This window comes from Uloborus diversus, chromosome 3, assembly GCF_026930045.1.
Source record: "Uloborus diversus isolate 005 chromosome 3, Udiv.v.3.1, whole genome shotgun sequence".
In the NCBI taxonomy this organism is placed as follows: domain Eukaryota; kingdom Metazoa; phylum Arthropoda; class Arachnida; order Araneae; family Uloboridae; genus Uloborus; species Uloborus diversus.
This window is the reverse complement of record NC_072733.1, coordinates 96573291-96596953: the sequence shown is the minus strand read 5'-3', so window position 1 is coordinate 96596953 and position 23663 is coordinate 96573291. Positions and strand designations below refer to the sequence as shown.

The 23663-nt window shown below is 31.4% G+C and overlaps 1 protein-coding gene across 1 annotated transcript in view; it reads left to right on the top strand.

Annotated features, from left to right (window-relative positions):
* LOC129218394 (COMM domain-containing protein 4-like) overlaps positions 1–23663 on the top strand; it is a 41107-nt gene that overhangs the window by 13807 nt on the left and 3637 nt on the right. Inside the window, exons 4-7 of the mRNA XM_054852643.1 lie at positions 4430–4469; positions 9378–9497; positions 14656–14736; positions 18338–18514. Coding sequence (XP_054708618.1) covers positions 4430–4469; positions 9378–9497; positions 14656–14736; positions 18338–18514 — 418 coding nt within the window. The remainder of the gene's footprint in view (positions 1–4429; positions 4470–9377; positions 9498–14655; positions 14737–18337; positions 18515–23663) is intronic.

The following is a 23663-nucleotide window of genomic DNA, read 5'->3' as shown; positions in this document are numbered from 1 at the left end:
CATAACTGGTCCACAATGAGACACTTTTCATAGAATTTATAAAGCCTCATAACATTTTCTTTCTAACATTAAATGGGCTAAATTTGGTGCAATACACTATAATTTGATACCTTTAATATAATCAAATATGTTTCTGTTCTTTAGAACTCACCAATATATGAAAAATATGTCTTTTTTTGCCTCATTGTGGCCCACCCTCCCCTACTAAGATTTTTTAAAAACGATTTTAGATTATGGTTTCAGTCTGCGCATTTCGTCCCAAGTTCAACAAGTTTCCAATATTTTCAACATTTTTATAATTTAACATTTTCTTTCAATATGAACTTAAATTGTTTTCAAAATTTTTCTCAATCCTTTTGTTATTACCTCACAATGTGCAGTTCTTTGGTAGCTTATATAGAACTACCAGAACTCACCACGAGGAGGTAGTTGCACTTTGAGTACCACCTGTCCCCTCCCTTCCGCACAACCAATGAGAGCACACATTTACATTTTTTAGATTAGTCTTTAATAGATAAACTGTGTTTTTTTTTTTTTGGGGGGGTCATAGATTGGCCGGATATTTCTATGAAGCAGCTTTATTTTTACTAAACTTAACCTTTTCTTCCGGTCAGAATGAGTGACCTCTTTGACAGCTCTTTCAACCACTTGAGTGAGTGATGAAAGCTCAAAAAGAGTGCATTCGGAAATCATATTTAAATTCTCAGCTTCCAGTAAGCTTTGTAAATCCTATGTTGTCAAATGACATGTAAAAGGTGGCCCTGTAACTTTCACATCATGCCAAGAAACCAAATCAATGTGTTCTGATGCTCCAAAATCAATTTTTGGGATCTGATACTTTCTCACTTGTTTGCTTTTTTTTTTCTAGATCAAACGTTGATAATACGACTTAAAGCCAGTATCTTTATCTAACCTCTTATCAACTAACAAGGATAACAACATGCTTTCAGGGTGAACAAAGTATGCATTGTTTTGGATACAATTTGGATGGATTTGGATACAATTTTCTGATTTTTCTCCAGAGAGATCAGTGCAACTCTTTATTGTCTCCTACAAGTTTGTAGCTCCATTAGTAACTTTTGGATTGCACTTAATCCTGAACTAGTCACCAGTTTTACAATGAAAGTAGTGAGCTCTTTTAAAGTTTCAGTTGGAGTAGTAGTGGCTACAAACAGTCTTCAGATTCTGTTAGCTGTAGTCTACCTTTTGGCATGTGAAAGCATTCCTGAACTTCTGTTTTCTAATTCTTAGAATGTTTTCTTAGTTGAAACTGCTTTGCACAAATCATAAAGATGCTGTTGGTTAGTACTAAAATCATTTTTGTTGCTACGATTGATCTTACTTAATAACAAACTCTAAGGGCTCAAACTGAACTGATTTCAAAGTATGGCATGCTGTTAAGCTTCAATCAACAGGACCAGCAAATCCATTCAGTCCTCCCATAGGTTAATCTAGCTTGCCCACAAATGCTGCAAAGGAAGTTCGTCGGATGCAATCAGCAAATGACCCACTGCAGAGATCTACCAAGTTTTTTTTCCAATTTCCTAATTACATGTTTGTATTGCATCCATCAGAATCAATGCAAACTATTTCAGACACAAAGAGTGAAGAGGTTGTTTGAAGTACGCTAATATAGAATTTTCAATGTCAGTGCAGGGGTCTGGCCAAAGGATATTTGGGTCCGTTAACGGACCCATCACAAAAATCCGATCAAACAAAACGGACCTTTCACAAAATCCCGATCAAACAAAACGGACCCTTCACAAAATTCTGATAAACAAGATCGGATCTTTCACAAATTGTTAATTGAAAGAGCAAATCTGAAAGCAAAACAATGCATATTTCTGTGTATAAACCGATAATTTTTTGAACCTTTTTTGAAGTCGAATTAGAGGGATCAGCTTATACAAAATCGGCTAATTTTGAAAGAAAGAAATAGGCACTCTTGCGATGCTTCTGCAAGCGATAAATAATTGCTACTGCCAAATAAATATAATGGTTGTTTGTTTTATCACAGCTAATTAGAAGCGATGTTGTTGTAAACTTTTCTGAAAAGGCATTGGTAAGCACTTTTCTCCCCCCCCCCCCCCGCTCATGATTTTATAAACAATAATAATATATATCTGCGAAATGAACTTAGAACTGCAAAAGGATAGTAAGGATGGGGAAAAAATATGATCGCTTCAGATAGGGTTACCAACTTCAAAATTATCACCACTTAGCACCTGGCGTTGAACCCTTAATAATGACTTGATTAGAAAATATTCTCATTTTACTAGCTTGTCAATATTTGCGTTTTTACAGTGCGGGTGCGATGTTTAATTGTTATTTTGGGAGAAAATTATATGGGTTTTGATTTTTCGATGCTAACAAGGATGATTAACTTTAAATAAACTCTTTTAATTACCGTTTTTTTTCTTTAGATGTCTACATTTTGAAAAATGCAATCCTTTTAAATCTGATATGAGAGTCATATTTTGTTCTTTTTACGAGCTAACTTCGCTTTATTAGGATGCAAATAAATGAAAAGTCTCTTTATTTCTGTTAGAACTCTCATTTCAAGTTTTTAAAGCAAAATTCCATTTTCTGTTATGAGTCAAAAATTAAAATGCTGAATAGATGGTTTATTTTATTTCATTCATTTATTTATTTATTTATTTATTATTTTTTTTTTTTTTGCTTCAACTGTGTCCACAGATGTTAATGAAATGTTTATCATAGGACTCTAAAATGCAATTTTAAAATAATTTTATCAAAAATATTTCTTTTACAAGTCGTTTTTATACTTTTGATGCCTTCACTTTGAGAATTGTGATCTCTTTGCATCCGCTATCGGAATCCGATTTTTCGAATTTTTTATGTTTATTACGCTTTGTTAAGAGGTAAACAACTAAAATAACTTTTTATTTTTGTTAAAATCATGGAATTTATACGTTTTAAACGAAATTCTGTGCTTTTTAAGAGTGTCTTGGGTCACAAAGTTAAATGCTGAACCCTATTCTGAATTTTTTTTTTTTTTTTTTGTTACAATTATTTTAAATACTGGACAGAAATATTTGTAGTATAATTTAACCAAATGTAGAATGGTAGATAAATATTGATACTTCAGAGAGCGATGCCCCCCCCCCTCCGCCAAATATCAGAAAAACACTCTAGAATGATATTCTCGACATAGAAGAGGAAAACACTCAACTTTAAGTTTAATTGATGCAGTTTATGCCATCTCTAAATTATAAAATTTCGTTTTAACTAAAAAATTCTTTTTTTTTTGCGAAATTAATTATTTTTCACAAAATTTATTCATTTTTCACAAAATTATTTAATTTTTCACAAAAGACGGACCCTGGGAAAAATCCTGGACAGACCCCTGCAGTGACTTTCCCAGACAATGTACGGTGTAATCAATAAACCCCGATTCAGGCCCCTCTATTGGAAATATGTGGTCTTCTTTAATAGTTATTCTGTGCATTTTGTCATCTTCTGTCTTACTTAAATGCAGGGTGTCATCAAGTCTTCCATCAGTGTATAGGATTTGTATATTACGGAACTCCACACTTGTCTGTTTGTTGACAACTCCATATCGGATCGATATTTTGAAAATATCGGACATATCGAGAGATTTGTATATCTTTGGGCGTAATGGTGCAGACTGAAACCATAATCTAAAAATGGTTAAAAAAAATTCTTGGTTTATTTTAGTCCTTATTCTGCAGTTTAATAACCACCCATCATTTTTTCATTTCTAATACTTGATTTTTTTTTTTTTGAAAAATCTAAAAATATTCAAAAATTAAAAATTTTTAAGTCAAATGCGCAGACTTAAGATGACCTCCTGAAAATGAATTATTTTAAAGAATTGTGTGTGTGTTACCAAGCCTCGTGCACAGTAATTGACAGGTACCCGTTTCTGAAAATTAAAAATTCATTTTTTTCACTCCACCCTAATGCACATTAATAACAAAGCACATTAAGCACAAATACAAAATAAACATCAGACTCCGTCTGGGGCAGATCATAACAATGCACTTTGTTCTGTCTCAGCGTCATGCATCTTTCCACCTTTGTTGATCTCACTCATTAGCTCGTGCAGGCTTTTTGTGTACAGTCAGAGTTAACATGAGGGCTCTTAATCTTACAGACACACTCTCTAAAACGCAAAAATTTTCTTTGGGAAAGCATTAAAAAAAAAAGAAATTTCAATTTCAGAAATATGCTGCACGCATTCCATGTTTGGACCATTGTGCCCTGTTGAAAGGTCATAGGAAGTCACTCTGACCTCCTAAACATTTTCTTATCCAGCAAATTTCGGTGACAATATGGCAGCTTTGAATACAGTATTGCAATATGGATTTCCTTTTTCATTTGTTCTCTGTGCATTATTATGAAAAACTTTGAAGTGTATCTGATTTTTGTTTTGCTTTGTTTTTAGTTTGACAAAGTGAACAAGCTTACAGCCGATGCCAAATATGGTTGGTAATTCTTATACTTTTGCATGCTTTTATTAACTACAAAATATTTTTAAAATGACACACTTAACCATTTTCCGCCAATGTTCCAAAAATGGAATATGATATTTAAACTAAAAATTCTCCCAAGAAATAACATTCAAACTGAATAAGTTTTTATCTGCACTTATTAGTCATAGTTAGAAGTTGTTTTTTTAATTCCAGTTTGAATGTTTATATACTTATTTTTTTATGGTGATTTTTCAAAAATTACTGTTTTTAATTATTTAGCTTTTTCTCATAAATTTTTACAAAAATTGGATTTTTCAGAAAATATTATGATATTTTGTTTTTAACAAATACTTAAATGTATGATTTTAAAATACTTGCAGATATTTACAGTGATATTTCAAAACGATATGCCAGTTCAAAGTAGCATATTCAAATTTTGTAACATTAAAACTTTTAGGGAGTCCAGTTTCTATAAAGTGATTCGCTCGGCCCCAAGGGGAAACTTCAAGTTTCGTATTATTTAATTCCCTTATATATTCTTGTTTTCAATGTAATCTTGTATAGATATTATCAAAACCAAATTGTTTTTACATTTTGAATGGGTATGAGGTTTATAAAAGAAATTAATAACAAGAAGGCGGAGGGAATGGCTATAAACCTGCACCTATTCTGATAGCTGCACTGTTACACCATACTGAAACATTAATATTAGTTGACTTTTAAACATCTCATATTTCTAAAGCTTTTTAGTAAGTCACAATTATATTTTCAAGTTATACAAAATTTAGTTTGATGTTTAAGAACTGTTGATCAATGTTTAAAAAAAATGCAAAAGAGAGCTTCCTACAGAACAAGCTGTGGCATATTTTGAAGAAGGACCGCCTCATATGCAGTTAGGATCCAGGGTTGTAAAAGATCTATTATCAGTTTTTTCTGACACGTCTAAGTATAAGGAATATCTTTAGAGCTTTTTTACTTCTTAGGAGATAGTTTCTTAGCTATCAAAAAAAGTTCTACATGCAACAGGAGCAATCCATAAATGTTGTTCCAGTTGCCCACTAAAATCCCTAATTCCTTTCTACAGAAGATAGAAAAAACTTTGATTATCAGTCAGACAAATCAGTGCGCATGTGTAACTAGAGTGATAATGCTGTGGTTTCCTTAGTATATTCCTTAAACCAGGGGTTCTGAAAGTTTTAAACATCGCGATCCTCTTTTTAGACTAAGTATTTTGGTGACCTACCAAAATTTTAACTCTGTCTAAACACTAAAACAATAACTAAAAACTGCACAAGTGGTTAAGTTTTATCTTTAGAAACACAAGTAATTAGTAAAATAAACATGCATTTTTTCTCATGAATTATTTTATAATAAGAAACAGTAGTAGACCTTACTGATTTTATAATCTTGTGGTAGTTTTATGAGTTATTGACCTTGCGCTCCTTCAAGTTCTATCATTGCACACAGTACGAAAAAGAAACATTTTCTACATCTTACAACTGTGAACAAGGATTCTCCATATTGTTAAATTTAAAAACAAAATCTAGAAATCGTGTGACGCTGGAGAATGACACTGTTTTGTGTGTTACAAAGGTCATTCGAAATAAGGTTAAGTCCAAACAAGCTCATGCATCCCACTAACTAATAGAACACAAAACCAACTTGTATGTGTGTTAAAAGCTTTATGCGTACTCTTTTTTTAATAAAAACACAGCAATAAATTAATTTTCTTTAAACTTTTCTTCCACATCTTGCAACCTCCCTGGACACATCCCCCGACCCCCATGGGGGTCTCGACCCTGTTGGCATAAAATATAATTTTATTTTATTTATTCTCAGTCCACAACCGATAATTTAAAGAAAATATTTTAAGGTTGAATATTGTTACCTACTTTTAGCCCAGTCTGGTAAAAGGTATAATTCAACTAGTTGGTGCTGACACTTCAATCGACGTTTTCTCCACGCCATAATTAATGGCGACTGTTTTCTTAATCCATTGCAGATTGCGTGTTTCGATGTGTCGATTCGGAGAAAGTTGAGTTGTCACATGATGATTTGAATTTAATTCCACTTGATTAAGACCGCACGTACCATGGAGGGAGTACGAAAATTCGCGGCAGTGGAATAAATAAATGAGTTGTAGTTGAAGTTAATATCATGACACATCGAGGCACGCAATCTCATTGGCTGATGGAATATATATATTGAGGTGAGTGGCAACACTCTCTCTCTCTCTTCTCTTCGATCTCCGGTTGTTTTGCTTTTCTCGTGAGGCCTAGTTCGGCTCACGTGTGGTTTTTTCCCCCGCTATGTTAGCGGGAGTCTGTGGCATGTAACTGGTGATGCATTAATCATGTAGTTTTCAAGTTTTGGAATTTCAAGTCCTGGTAATGAAATGAGTCCGGGTGAAGAAGTGCTTATTTTATGTCCGGCAAATTGATATTGCCGGGGAAATGAGTTCCATGAGTTCTTCTGGATAAGTTCACTGAATCTTCCCATGTGGTTTTCCTATCAAGATAAGTGTTGTGTTCCCGAAGTTTAATCCGGTCGATTTTGTGCGTTCCTGGGATTGTCAACTTAGGACTGACCTGTGACTTCATCTACAGACTGGTGACATTTTATCCTTTATTACATGGAACTTATTTGTTGTGATATTTTGGGGGTCTTTTTACAGGGATGTTTACTATATTTTCTAGTCATATTTAAATAAATGAATTTTTCTGAAATATGCTTTTTGCTTGTCTCCAATTTGACATTTCATGTCCATTTAATGTTGGCTTAGTTTAAATTTCTTAAACAGGATATTGGATATTTAAACTTAACTATAATTATGCCAACAAACCCACCGTTTGATAATCCCTGTATTAAACGAACAAAGCACTTGGATTTGTGTGCGAAAACATTACTCAAATGCATAAAAATACAAGCTAGATGTACCACAACCTCATCTCATCAAAAAATACACTGAAGGAATGGGACTTTTTGATGTATTAGACAAACTTTTTGGAAGCTACAGCCCTCTGCTGAGAAGTAAAAAATGTGGATGGAACCATTTCAGCAGTGCTCAAAATATTGAAATTGTTTGCTAGTTGATTTCCTAGCTGTAAGCTACATGAAGTCAAAATGCAGTATTTAGACTTCTGAAGAGAAAGAATAACAACTCAGCTCCTAAAAAGAAAAGAATGAACAGAAGCACCTCAAGGGACTTCTTTTCATTTGCATAAACATTCAGGATAACCAGATGGACATTAAATTTTGTTGACTTCAGAAGGCGATAGTATGGTGTGTAAAAACAAATACAGTCAACCCCGCTTAAACGAATATCAACGGCTCGGACCTGCCTTATTCAATTAAGTGGGTTGTTCGATTATACGGGGAATATAAGAAATATATTTTAAAGCATTTTGCTGGTTTTATGTTCGTTATTACTGCGATAAATCATAAGTGATTCTTCGTTACTTAAATAGAGACATGACTATCCTCAAAATTAAGATATTTAATCTTTGTAAAAGAATTTTTAAAAAAATACGTGCAGTAACATATGTGAATACATAAAAAATTTATATTTACTTAGTTTTATTTTTTCTTAATTAACTCTTCCTCAATTTCATCAGCGTTTTGGTTTATTCTCCAATCCTGAGTTTTGAAATCTCAAATTATTTTGCAATTATCCCTCTGCATTTTTTGTTATTTTTAATTGCTTCCAAAACTTTTAACTGAACATATAAGCTTATGTCAATCCTTTTTGCGTTCATTTTACCCGACAATCAGTTTGAAGCAGAGCTGAAAATAAACTACCAACCAATTTCGGAAAAAGCCTTTCCGTATTCATCAGCTACAGAACCTCATCATATGTCAAACAAGTCTAACAACGTCATTGACAAATGTCTCTTCTAAGAACAAGAACTAAATAGCTATGGGAACCACTGTCTACACAGAAAAGAAACTAGTTCTTGAGGCATTAGAGGGAACGGGACTGGACCAGAGCCAATCAAAGAAACATTTTAAGCCCCGTTCACTGCATATGGTCCAATTCTTCCAACACTCCTATCCATCCCCTAATGCATTTTACAACTTTAGATAAGATTACACCTAGAAGCCAACTAATAAGATTACCCTCTTTTGAGCTTTGGAAGATAGAGATGTAAAATTCGACTTGAAACAAAGAGTTTAGCTCAAGAAACTTTGAATATGCATGCGATTAAGCAGGGTATGGATGAAAAAAATATTTCTTAAAGGGGGGAAATTTAACATTAGTGCTATGAGTTTTTTTTTGTTCCAGAGATTTATATTCCTCTAAGTGGGGTATTCGATTATCCACTATCCGATTAAGTAGGGACGAATGTAAAACAATAGTCCGTTTCTAGTACGAAAACAAGTTCACCAACAATGCTTCCTTTCTTATCATGGTAATTAAATCATTATGTTGTGGATTTTTTAAATTATGTATGTGTCTAAATATAATCTAAAATGATCTCATTTCTGTAATAAACTATGTAAAGAGAAAAACTGCATAAAAAAAAAGTTTGGGTTTTAAAAAACTTTTAAAAAAAATCACCCAAAGCACACATAAGAACACTATTGCTAAAAAAACATTAAAAAAAAATTTTTAATGGAAGTTTTATGATATTCTGTTTTTATTCCACATAAATAAACATAAGTTCAAAAACTTACTGAAATCTAATCGTCTGTTAATAGTTCAGCGTGTAACTTTTAATAATAAGTCTGAACATATTGCCTGTCATCATCTCCTAAGAAACTTAGAAGGTAGAGTATTAGTTGTGAATTCTTTGTCTGCAAAGAATGATATCTTTAAAACCTATGTCATCACTGTTTTATAGTTGTTAGTATTTATGCTTGTATATTGCTTTTTATCAAAATGTTTATTTATGTGAATTTAATCTTAAATTTTCTTTTCAGAACAAGGGGATGTCAAAGCTACCATAGCTGCTCTTTCTTTTATTTTTACTAGCTCTGCAAAGCATAGCATTGATGAAGAATCACTTTTAAATGAACTTCAACAACTTGGATTACCGAAAGGTTTGAAACTTTAAAACCAATCTCTTTTTTAACAGGGTTGAGTTTTTGGATGTCCAAAACTAGATTCAGACAGGACAGGTGGTTTTTCCCTTCCGAAACTGCCTGAAAGTATCTTAAACTGTCCAAAAGTGAGCTTAAGAAGTTTAATTTAATCAATTTGTATTTACTTAAATATTTGTAATGCAGAAATATAAATAAGAAAATTTTTAATTAATGAGTATATTTGATAATATTTTCCTCTGAAAGTTCATTTTTAAAATATTTTATAAAAAGTTTCATTTGTAGCGCAAAGGAGTGCTATTAAATGTGCAACGTTTAGGTGCAAAAAAGAGCTTTAATTTTTTTTAATTGGATCTGCATATAGTAAGTTTTACATGATATTTTTATCAGATTTTTTTCAAAAAAATCAGAGATTAAAGAACAATATTTGGATGATTAAATGTAAGCATTTATTTTTTTTAAAGATGTGCAATTTCTTTTTTTATTTCATATTTTAAATATAATTCATTCTGCTACTACATTAAACAAAATAATAGTAGCTTGATGGTTTTTAGAAACAAATTATTGGCATTTCTGAAAGTAGATTGGTGGTAATTTGATTTAGTTTTCGAACATCAAATGACACCATAGTCAAAAGAAAAAAATCTACCCAAAGCTGCAAAAGAGTCTCAAACACAGTTGAAAATTATCATTTATTGCATCTAAGTCAATATTGCAATATACAGTAAAACCCCTCCGAAGGGACTCCCATTTATGCGGACAATTTTTAATTCCCTGATTCGAAGGCCAACATTGTTAAACCCCTGTCCTGTGGACACACTTCTATTGCGGACAAAAAAAAAATCCCGTTAGTGTCCGCATTAGAGGGGTTTTACTGTATTTTTGACACTTTCATTTGCACACATCCATAAATATAGAAAAATTTGATTACAATTATAAAAATAAATAAATAAAATAAATTAATGCATGCAAATTGAGAATTTTAATCAAGAATTCAACTATGCAAATAGATTAAAATCATCTGCACAGGATGGTAGGGATCAGATAGACAGGATGGTATAAATCATGGTGTTTTCTTTAGTGTCCAAAACATTGCAAACCCTTTTTTAATAAAACTGATTAATGCAATCGAAGTGGATTCATTTCTGTTTCATTTGGGTCATGTCTATAAAAATTACTGAACTAGTCTAGCTTTTAGGTTTTCAAATTTACGCTTCTCCCCTTTTCCTTCCCCTCTTCCCCATAGCTTTTTTTTCCTACCCTTTACTCCCCCCCCCCTTTTTTTTTCCAGAACTAGAATTAGTTGAAGTGGTGTATTTTCATTTTTTAATAATCTGCCCGTTTTGATGGCCTATGCCTGATCATTAAATAGATGCCTCACTTGCCAAATTGACTAGCTCCATAAAACAAAAAGTAGAGAAAATTTATGAAGATGGTATTATCCATAAGAGTAAATAGGCCCTTGTTTTCATATTGTTGAGTAAATAGGCCTCATTTTCTGCCATCACATGGTCAGAAATGTACTGAACTAAAACTTTAATATGAATTCACATACTAAGCATTTATAAAGCACTATTAAAGCAGAAATTGGGATTTTTTTAAAGAAATGGAGTTAATTGATTTGGCAATTGAGGTATCCAAATGATGATTTAAGCAATTACCTGTAGCTTCTTTAGGTTTCATGTTGTTAATTTAAAAAAAAAAAAAAATTTATTTGATTATTATTGTTTTTTTTTTTTTTGTTTTTTTTTTTTTAATTTTGGATATTGCAGCAACAATAATATATTTATTTATATTGACTTTTTTGAAATGTTAATGTTTTATTGCATTTACTTTTCTCTTATGGGTCATTCTTCAAAAAGTGTAACTTTGCTGTCACCTCCCTTTTACAGTAAAAACTTTAAGGACTAATTCGTTTTAAAGTATTTTTTATTTTCATGAAAAATATATCCTTTTAAATCTGCCAACAATTTTTAATAGTTTTTATTTTAATATGTCTTTGGTTCACAGCATGTAAATTCCCACCTTCGTGGCATGTCACACACTTAGTGTGACTGTTAATATTGCTTAATAACTTGTTTAACTAAAAGTGTATTTATTTGTTTATTTCTTCCAGAAGTGTCTCAAATACTAAATGTTTATGTTTTTAATATGCATATCTATATTTTTATATGTTAATTTAGTTTGTTTTAATAAGATAATGGATTACGTCACATAATAAATTCTTACCTCCATTAGCCAAACACAAAATGCAATTTCTCATTGACAGATGGCAGTACATCACATTTTATTCCCCGTGATACAAGAGAGCAACCTTGTTTATTTTTAGCCATAAAGAAGTGTTGATATTTTTTTGAGAAACAAGAAGGCAGATTTTATTTTTAAAACCAAGTGTGGTTATTTGGAATTCTCACCTCCATGAACAGTATTTTCAAGCATGTAAATTAATGTAAAAAAAAAGAAGTTTACATGTTCAATGTCACTGTCACAAAGGTGACAATAAATAATGAGAGGTGAAATATATCAATTTTAGACATTGTACTAAAAATAAAAATTATCATTATATTCTCAAATTTACTAATTTGGAAATATGTTAATTATTTTCATGCACAAATCAATAGTTAACTAAAAAGATAACAAAGTTAAGTTGTACTTTAATCAAGACAGCGTAGTATATTAGATTCACACTAATCATTAAAATAACTCATTGTTTGCACAATTAACATAATTACTTCCTTCATAGTAAATAGGCCACTATTTTCAAACACCGAAACAAAGTTATTTATTTTATTTTTTATCTTTTTTCTATTTTTGTGAAAAAGGTAATTATTTATTTATTTAATTCATTTTTTTTTTATTTTTTATTTATTTATTTTTTTTTATTTATGAGCAAAATAATTAGAATTTAACTGGACCATTATTAATATTTACCCCTAGTAAGTAACAGTTTCAAGTAAGAGTAAAAAAAAGGAATACAAAAAGTTTCGATGTTGAAATATATTTTTGCTCATTCATGGGCTCATTCAAGGCTCATTCATGCTCATTCACACATTCTTGAGAATGACTCTTGTAAGGATACTATGATTAGAAATATAATACATTATGATATTGTCATATTAGCCAACTTTCAGACAGGTTTGAAAGGAGCGTTGTGTAGTTACATGCATTGAGTTAAATTATGTGTTGGTGATTTTTATTTATAAAAAATAATTTATTGTGCTAACTCCAGGTACTTTTGTGCATGTTTTCAAGACCTAATTTTGAAATGGGTAAGCTGTGCATCAAAATAAAAAGCATAAATAAATTTTCCACTCAACTTGCATCTTCCCTGGACGATTCAGCATTCAAAGTTGTATTGGTTCTTAACATTGGTGCTTAGTCATTGTGTCACTGAATCAACATGTGGGTTAATCCAGTATGTGCAATGCTGAAATTGTTACTACATAACAATAAGGATGATGCTCTGATGTCCTTGTTTTTTTGTTTTTTTAAAGAGAAAATGCTTTCGGTATTCTTTAAAAATTTGGCTATGGAACCTCTGTAGAGCAATGACTACCATACACACATTCAAGACATTCTAAGCTGAGATGACCTTCCATGCTAGCAGCAATATTTACAACTGTTGCCACACATGAAGTTTGACAAAGAAAAAATTATCATTCACCAATATATAAAGTAGCAATAATCTACTTAACCCATTCAAAATGGCAGCCAGGAAAAGATAACGTTCCCTTAGGACAGCAGTTGTTACACACGGACCGGGCATACAGGCCGGGGCAAATTCTCCCTCTAAACGTAATATGCAATTTTGGAAGTGTGCATTTTACATAATAATGAATGAAATGTCCACCAGGGTGGAATGAAAAAATCAAAATCTGTTAAAAAAATTTAAGTAATAGTGCGGAATAGTTGCCTTTTGTAGAAATATTTAGGCATGGCAAAAAGATTTCGACAGAAAGAAATATCTTGAGGGATCGCCCGCCCGCGCCTTGAAGCTGACCATTATTGCATAAAAACTGGAAAAAGTTACAATAATTTCATCAAAAATAAAAATTTGATGTAATATCACTTAAGAGTTGGCGTTTTGTGTAGATTACACACTGCCTAAGATCATTTTAATAATAAACTATACTTTAAAGTTCCATACATACTTTGAATTTGACGAACATAGCGTCAAAATTGAATAACACTGTGATGCTCCATACATTGAGGAAAAAATATTAGAAGTTATTATTTGTAAAAATTTGCCTGTAATATTCCAGTTATCATAAATTGACGAGTTAAAATACTGGTATAGAGACAAATTCAGAAGCTATATATGCATACTTTGTTCCGAAAGAAAACATCAGTTATGGAGTAGACTATTTGGTTTTGGTTCCTTTCTGTATTTTAAATAAAAATAACATATCAATATTACAAATGAAAAATTTAGCTTGGTGTAATAAGTTATGAACATATAAACAAGTAAAAATTGCACAAATGGCAATAAGAATTGCAGATCTGTGTTTTGGGGTTATAAAGACCCTCTCGTTTTCAATATGAAAATAAAGAGCTTATGGTGAAAGGGCATGTGCTGGCTGACAAACACATTTTTCAACTTAAAAAGAAAAAGAAAAGATTTTGTTGGATGTCTTTTCATCCATAAGATTTATTTTATTTTATTTTTTTTTGAAATGGCGTTCCTTGTAATCCCATATCAAAGCCCAGTGGCTCAGTCGTAGCCCTTAGCGCTTTCTCACTACAGGCCTGGGTGGACACAGTTGACTCAGTTTTTTATCCTTTCAGTGGGTCAATAAAATAAGTACCAAGCACGCTTGGGAACTAAACGCTTGGTGTTCCACACTCGGTTAACCACCCAATCAGAACATCTGACTTGCATCCCAGAGCCCTAGGTCTCGTAAACTAAGTTTTTCAAAATAGTCCTCAGCCTCCATGAGCTGCTGTGCCTCTTGGTGTAATCCCATATCACGTGTCTGCAACTGTAATTGCTGTTTGTGCTATTTTAATGTTTGTCTTTTTTAACTGATCTATAGTAATTTAAAATATACGTCATACGTAACTTACCTCCTCCCCCTTTTTCCAAACTTGATGAAACTTATGTATAATTGTTTTACAGTTTCATTCTAGACATTTTATTTTTTCCTACTTTTTCTTTCAGAATCAACATCAGCTTTGTGTAAAGTATTTTCTGATAAATTCATTCTTCTTCAAGGCAAACTGAAAAAGGACAGCTTAAAATGTTTGTGGAGTTTTTCATATTTCTTAAATTAAGTTTTTATTTTCTGTACTATTAATTTAAAACTTTTTGAAAAAAGGATATTCCATGCATTGTGAAAGTATTATGTATGTTCGGCAAATACTTTTGATTTTGTTGCAATGTAGTTGCAATATAGTTATTAATTTCAAATTTAATATTTTTAGATAGTATTTGTGTTTTACTGTGGTTCACTTTGTATTTCCTAAAACTGATTTTAAATCATCCAAATGATTTTGAACTATCATTAATAATAAAATCTTTTTGCACTCATCATTTTTCAAGGTTCCCACTAAATCATTTTTTTCCCCATCCTTTACTGCCCCCCCCATCTTTTTTTTCCAAGGGTGCCCATACAACCCAAAAGAAAAGGCGCACTCCCCACCCCAATACTTTATAGGACCCCCCTCAAAAATACTCCTTAAAACACCTCCCTAAAAATTTTAATGGTGCAGTGCCATGATTCCCCCCCCCCCAGGTGGGCAGCCCTGCTTTTTGGTATAATTGTCTATTTTGTCACTTTGTCTGTCCCTTTTCTTTATAGCTCATAAATTGATGAATGTCTATTAACCTTATGAACATCAAAACTATCCACTATGATTGAAGGGGGAACCCACTGATCTCAATATTGTTACTAGATGCCTGACAGAGAGAATTGAAGCCTGCAGACCTTGCCATGTCAACTCCTAGTTAAGCTTAGCTATTGTTGTTAACATTTGAGTCAACAAGGATGCTTGCAACCCTTAAAAAATATTTTAAAGTAACTACTCAGCTATAAATCTAAAACAAATAGTTTGTAACTAAATTTTTTTATTGGGTTTCCAAATTTATGCATCATGAAATAACATTTCTTTCTACTTTTATTTCATAGAAAAATGAAATTTTGGCTTCTTTTCACCAATCTGGATCAACAATAATCCAGTGTAGTGTTCCTATTATTTCTTCCCTTTAAAGCACAAATTCTTATTTCTTGGCAAGGTACTTTAATATTCTTAAAGTGAGTCCTTGAAAGATGAAAAATTCTCTTTTCTCAAATATCTCTTTAATTTCAAAGCCCATTGTTTCTTTTATTGAAATTTGAAATTTCAATGAGTTGCTAAGGAAAACTGCCCATGTGTGTTCATGTTTTGATTTTTTCTCCCTTAAAATTAATATTAAATTCTAAAAAAATAAAGCTTTCCCAGATTCTATTTCCTTAAATTTCTTTTGATTTATTTTTAAAACTGATCATATATTTTCAATTGTGCAGGAAGACTACCCATCTTTGTTGAGGTTTTAATTTGATTGAACGGTTATTTCGATAATTGCTCTCTAACCAGATTTTATGCCTTAGCAAGATTCCCAACAGCTGCACATTTTGCAGAGTTTCCCTACAATAACAGAAACTTCACTGAGAAGTTAGCTTTGCTTCGCATGTCTCGCCAAAATTCATTGAACAAGCATCTTCAAGCGATTGCCCAAATGACCCTAAAAAGTAAACTTATAGCCAGAGCTGCCAACTTTTGAAAAACTAAATTTGTAGCTGACTTTTTTGTGGGGGGGGGGGGTTAAAAAGGCACATTTAATTACGAATACAAAGGACGCAAGAAATACTTTACGTTTAAATCTGTACCTCAGAGCCAGACTGACGTCCAAAAATTGTGATTTTCCGTTTAGTGCATTGTATGTAGAAGCCAATTCTGTATCAAGCCATATCAATGTAATTCGTAAAAAAGAAATCCTGTTTAATTTTTTACCAGGGTTAAAAGAGCATGCATCCCATCCTTTGCATATGCACCACAATATTTCATACGTCCTTTTGGCTCTGAGGTACAGAATTTAGTCAGACAAAAGTAACACTTTACTTCGGAAAAAAAAAACCTAATAATCGATGTTAAGTAATTTTTAACATTAACTATAGTAAGATTATTTTGCTTATTTTTAAACAGACATTTAGAATTTTATTGGGAGAGCCATATTATCTAAATGATTATAATGTTATATTATCTGTAATTATTGCAAAATTTCCTGTGATTACAAAAAAAAAAAAAAGTCATAGGTTTTGGACACATTTTCATAGCGTCATAGTTCAAAGCTGTAATTTGTAGAAACTATGATTTTTTCGTAACAGTTGGCAGCTCTGCTTATAGCTATAATTTTTTGTGCACTAGTGTTGAAGTGCACACATTAGCAAATTGACATGTGTTGTATACCTCCTTTGCAGTTCAGTCTACATTAAAATGTAGATGCTGAGTTTTGAACCTCAGTGAATGTATAAGAGGTTTCTACTGATGGTTGTAATTAGACGTACTTTAATTGTATCATCTGTAATAAGCTTTTTAATGTTTTCTTTATCTTTTTTGTTTCCACTTTAATTTTGTTATTACATTTGGTTCTTTTCAATTCGAAACACATTTATTTTATTGAATAGTTCAAGATAAGAAAAGGAAACCTAAATAATTTGACTTGATTTATTGAGCTTTCAGCTTTGAGCCATGGCTAAAGCTTTGATCTAAGTTTTCTCTAATGTTTTCTAATGCAAAAGAGTATTAGAAAATCCTTAATATAAGCTCTTTTTGGAAAATAAATAACATAAATATTGACCCTTTTTGATAAGTTCATGTGTGTGGTCTACCAGATTAGTAATTTTATGCTTAAAACACTAGTGGATTTCCAGCAGGTATTCTAACATAAAAGATTTTTTCCTTTGCATGAATTAAAATGACTATTAATAGCATTTGTATTTATGATGACTGCTTTAATATATAATACTTTTTCTAATTTAGATACTTATTTTACTGCGAATTCAAACTTCTAAATTTATTACAAAAGTGTATTAACATAACGAGATATCAAATTATGCTGAATCAAAATCATTGTCTGTAAATGCTTTTAGGCTATATATTTTTGAATCTGTATAAACACTTCTAAAAATTAATTGTATCTTCTTCATGACAATTTGTGCTGATTAATTATGGGAATCATGCAGCAAAAATTAATTCAATTGCTAATATTTGAGTTATCATCTTTAAGAAAAGAAGCGAGAATGATATGGTTAAGGAATTATCAATGAAATATGTTTGAAACTTAATAAGTTCAGTTGCTAAAGATATTAAAAATTCACAACTCTCTCAGAATTCTTTAATGTTAAGGACTTGTTCCTGGGTACATAAAAAATTTATGCATCTGATTTTTAATTGGTTCTTGAACCACCGATGAAGTTATCTGATATTTTGCTGTTGTAACTTGAAGCATTATATACTGTTAAGTTTAGTAAATTTTTCTTGCATTTGTTTGCTACCCAAATGTTAAACTTGTTGTCGTAGATGTGAATAAATATGTATTTATTTTTAACGTTCTGGGTCATTTTGTTATAATTGTTTCCTTTACAAGTCAGTTATAGTATTCATCTTACAAGCTGCTTTCTCTGTTATCAGTACTGCTGCTGTTATGTATCTTTTTTTTTTTTTTTTGTTTAATTTTTCTATTTGCTTCATCCAGCAGAATTGTTTTTATTTTTTTCTTCTTTTTATATATGTATTCAACTTATACTGCAATATTAATCTTTATATTTTTACATTTTTTGAAAATTTTCTTATATTTTTAGTGTCTGAAATTCAAAATATTAATTGGCAAGTGGATTATATTATTTCTTCAAGCAAGCTAAAAGAAGTAAATGATCCATCAGTGGTGCTAAGTATGGAAGTTAAAGAGGAAAAGCATCTAGAAGCTACAGTGCACTCATTTAATATGTCTTCTAATAACTTTCTTTTATTGTTACATGGTAAGACTTCATTTTAATCTTGAAATCAAATTGCTATTTCTTAGTTAGGAATGAATTTTCAGAATTTAAACATTTTAATTTACCATTTTTCTTGTTTTCAAATTGTACCTTTGCATGATTTTTCTATGTTTTCTTTCCAGTTTTACTGATTTTTGGCTTATCCTAACACATATAAAACTACATATCTCTGTTTCTACTGTAAATTTTATTTAAAAAAGGAAGGGACTTAGTTTTATTCATTTAATGCTGATGAATATTTTAAATAAAGCAGAATTAAATACTGTTCTAATGCATATTTCAGAAAACTAATTTCCTAACAACTTTCCATCTGGCAATATTTCCTTAATATTTTCTCTTACTGTATTTTCATTAAATGTTCTTTATTTATTCTTTTATTTTAAAGTAACTAATTCAAAATCTAAAAACACTTACTGGGAATTGAAAATAGATTGAACTAAATGACTGCCAATATTTCTATTATTAAACAGAATAATATTAGATGTTTTTTTTTTTTTTTTTTGCTGACTTATTTTTAGTTGAGTGAATTTAGAGGATATGTATTTTCTTTGAACTATGTACAGAGAAAATGCTGCCAGATATTTACATACTCTTTGATTACACATTAGTATAAAATTCTTAATTTCCCCCGAAAATTGACAGATGTTATTGTCATTATTATTTTTTTAAAACCAAACTCCATTTATTTGTCATGAACTGCCAAACATTATAGGTGTAACCCCCCCCCCCCTGATTAAATTATGTAAAAATTTCAAGCCTGATTTTTTTTTTTTGTCACTAGTTTTACTTAAAAGAAGTCTAAAGAAAATTGATTCATGCTACTTCAATGCACACTAATTCTTACTAATTGATAAGAAGTCAATTACTGTTTTGTTAATCTTATAAGTAACAAGAAGTTAGTCCCAAGCTAAACAAGCCTATTTTCCCATATGCTAACATTGGTTGTCTAGCAGCAGCTATGTCTCTTTTTTTCCAATATGTAAGAAGACAGAAATAAGAACTACAGAAAGGAATCATTACAAACGTTTCTTCTAAAACAAATGTTTCAATTTGAGTTAATAAAAGAATAATGAAAAGAAAGAAAAATCAAGTTACAGTAATCCCTGTGCAGTACTTAAAAAACCAAATTTTTAATCAAATAGTTAGTTCAGATTCCTATTTTAAAAAGCAATAGTATTAAAATCCAAAAATTTGAAAATATCAATTTTACACATTAATAATCATTTATATCAAAAATAAAATCTTTTGTTATTTTAACGCACTTCAATTTGACTCCATCAATACATCTCTTAACTTTTGCCAATTTTGCTTGCAAAAAACTGCATTTTGATTTCGTATAGATAAATTTGTTTCTATTTCCTTAAATGGAAAATCTGAGCATATTCAAAAAATTTCCAGTTTTCTCAACTTTCTGTACTAAAAAATAATTTTTATTGTTGGTTTTTATTTGAAAAGGTTTAAATTTCTTTTTAAGCGTTAATGTTAAAAAACTAATTTAAAAAAAGAAAAGAGAAAAGCCTATTAAAATTACTAAATTAAAAAATTACAAAATAAAAAATCTGTTTTATACATATTCTTTATCAAGAGCTTTTTTTTAATCGAGTCAGTTTGAAGGAAATCTACATTTAGTTCATAATATCGGTATGCCATAAATTTTCCCTGTAGGAGTTAATATTAAGGGGTTTATTTAACTGTTCAAAATTGAACAAAAATCTGTTCTAAGCAAAAACGTAGCAGGTATATAGGGAATTCATCAAGAACTGATAGGTGAAGTAAACAAAGCACCATGGCACTGGAAGATACCATTGACTGGTTAGTGATTGAATGGCGAAAACAGTGCCAGTCGGATAAGCGAAACTTTCCTGAGAGGATTCTCCAATTCAACAAGTAAATTCATGAAAGCAGCAAATGTTTCCCAGGTAGCATCAACTCATCGGATTTTGCTCGGCCGATCATCGACCCCTCCTAAACTCATCGCGTAATGCATGCTGATATCGTTGCGATCAGAATCCGAGAACGGTTTTCGATGAGCTGTTTTTTATCGGAAAGCTATATCCCTACGATCAAATTTTCCGATGAAAATTTGCCGAGCTACATTTCATCGGAAAAAGAGATCGTAATGATCAAATTTTCCGATGAAAATTTGCTGAACTGCAGTTCATCGGAAAAAGAGATCATAACGATCAAATTTTCTGATGAAAATTTGCCGAGCGAAATTTCATCGGAAAAAGAGATCATAACGATGAAATTTCTCGATAAAAATTTTCCGAGCGAAATTTCATCGAAAAACGAAATCGTAACGATCAAATTTTCCGATGAAAATTTGCTGAACTACATTTCATCGGAGAAAGAGATCTTAACGATCAAATTTTCCAATGAAAATTTGCCGAGTTACATTTCATTGGAAAAAGAGATTGCAACGATCAAATTTTCCGATGAAAATTTGCCAAGTTACATTTCATCTTAAAAAAAGTAGGTTGTTTAAATTTTCCGATAAAAATTTTCCCAATCTAAAATTTTTGGAAATCTCCCAACTGTTAAAATAGGATAAGTTTTATTATTCGAATATCCGACTATTGATCAAATGTAGCTATACGGATCAACATTCAGGGTTGAGAATCGGAGGAAAAATGACTGAGACTTTGACTCCGAATCCGACTCCTGGATTTTGGAAGGGTTTACTCCGATTTGCTGCAAAATCAATTCAACTTTAACTCCACGATTCCAACCCTGATTACCTCACTGGAATTGCGAACAAAATGAGACTCCGACTCTTGAATGATTTCTCTCTATCTCCAAAACAATTCCACTCCGTTCAATTTGACTCCCAAAATTACCGACTCCGACTCAGTTTGCAGGCAAAATGATCGACTCCTACTCTTCACTAGCTGGCGCCACAAGTATATTCACTGAATAAAATTCTCACTTTCCGTTAAGAAATCTGTCATGGCCTTGCCCCCCGATAGATGGCGCCACAAATGATTTTCCATTTAATACATTATTTTCCTCCTTGGAAAGAGCATTACTTGTCTAGTGATTAGCATATGAATCTCGTATTCCAGAGGTCTAGGGTTCGATTCCCAGCTAAAGCGACTTAGATTGAGCTCATGAATCTCGTTCATCAAAGGTTGTTAAATTAGAAATTAAATAAACAAGTTATTAAAAAAAATTAAAATATATTAAATAATTGTCCCAAATGACGTCATCCAAAAATACCCCTCCTGAAAGTTTTCAAGATGGCGTTAAGGTCACGTGATCATCCAAGATGGCGGACCTCCCCCCCTCCCACTGTTAATTTTTTTTCCTCCTGTTTGTCCCTATATCGCAGTTGTTACTACTTCTCATCGTATTTTCATCCTAAATTCATTGCCTCGGAACAGCACTGCTCTTATATTGCTCCAAATCTCATCGTATTTTTATCCAAAATTCATCGTCTCGGAACAGCACTGCTCGTATATTGCTCCAAATCTCATTGTATTTTCATCCAAAATTCATCGCCTCGGAACAGCACTGCTCGTATATTGCTCCAAATCTCATCGGTATAGGGAGAAAAATTCATTGGATTCCGATGATCGGATTCTACTATTGCCGATGAGACATATTGGAGCAATTTCAGATGAAAACTCATCGGAATCTGATCATCGGGCGATCAAAGTTTGATCGGATTTCGATGAACGGCCGATGAGTTGATGCTACTTGGGTTGCCCCAACCAGCAACCCTCTTTGTTTACTCTTTCGCCATAAATTCTCCTCCCTAAATGTACTACAGTGATGAAGTGTCCTGGACGAGATGCTTGGAACAAAATATAGTTTTTTGGAATTGAACAACTATTCCTACAATAGTTATTCAGAGTTTGCAAACAGACAACCATACATTTCTCCACCTCAAAATCCTTAGTTTCAAAATTTTCGTTCTTCAATAACTATTTTATTTATTTATTTTTGACTTTTTTTGTTTGTATTTAGCAACAATTTTATGACATAGATTTTTATACTGTTTTCTTCCTTTTCCAAAACTTTTGTGGGAAAGGAAAGTTATTAATTTCCATTATTAATTTCCAGGGCCTTAATATGGGTATTTTTTTTTATCTATTTTTCTTTTGCTTCTATGTTTGAAACATGAAGTTTTAATGTGTTTTATATTTTCCATTCAATACATTTTTTTAAAAATAGTATTTGTATAACAGTCATTAAGCTTGTTTAATTTTATATTACATACATAGAAAAAAAAACTTTTAATTCAAGAATTCAGTGCTAAAGTTACTTAATTTAGTATTTTTGAAACTGTTTGAGGGCACATCTGGTCTGGAAAAAATTTTAAGCTGCTGTTACTGTTTGCATTAACTCTTAATTTTACAACCCTGCAAAATTGAAGTTTTGGAAAATTACAATAGAGGGTTTGGCTGATCTATATGTTATTTTGCCTCATGATTTCGAAAATGAGATCCATTTTTCTTCTATCAAGTCAGAATTTTTTTAGAAATTGGCTTGCTTTTTTGTGAAAATTCTACTTCAAAATAATACTCTCAACCAAATTTGCACGTAGTATCTGGCAATAGTGTTTTTCATTTAAATAAATGTAAAAGAGTCGATTCCTATTGATTCACAATGGTTCTTCAGAAAAAAATAAGTTTTTATTAGTTTAAATGGATGAAAATCACCGTTTTCGTATTGCATGTGCCGCCTCATTTCGAGAGAAAACCTAAACATTCCTTTGAGTTTAAACTAAATACATCAAATTATGGTTCAGTTTCTAGAAGAAATTCACCAACGTACTACATAAATCTGTTTCTATTTTAGTGCAATATGCATAAATTGGTCGACTTACTAAACAGAGCAAATTACGCATGAAAATAAGAATCGAAATTTCAACAGCAAAAAACAAAATATAGAAAATAAAAGGGTTTTTATTTAAGTTTGTTTTTTTTTTCCTTTGGAACTTTTTTTTTTGTTGATGTTCTCCTTTTATGGTTAATACCTGGTTCATATCTCGAACATCAAACAGTAGTTGGCAAGTACATTTCTGCCCTGCCTTCCGTGATATTGGCATTCCATATCTTTAGTGTCTTGGTGGAATCTTAAACTCTGCTCTTCACTCTCAGATCCTACATCTTCTGGGGAAAAGTTCACG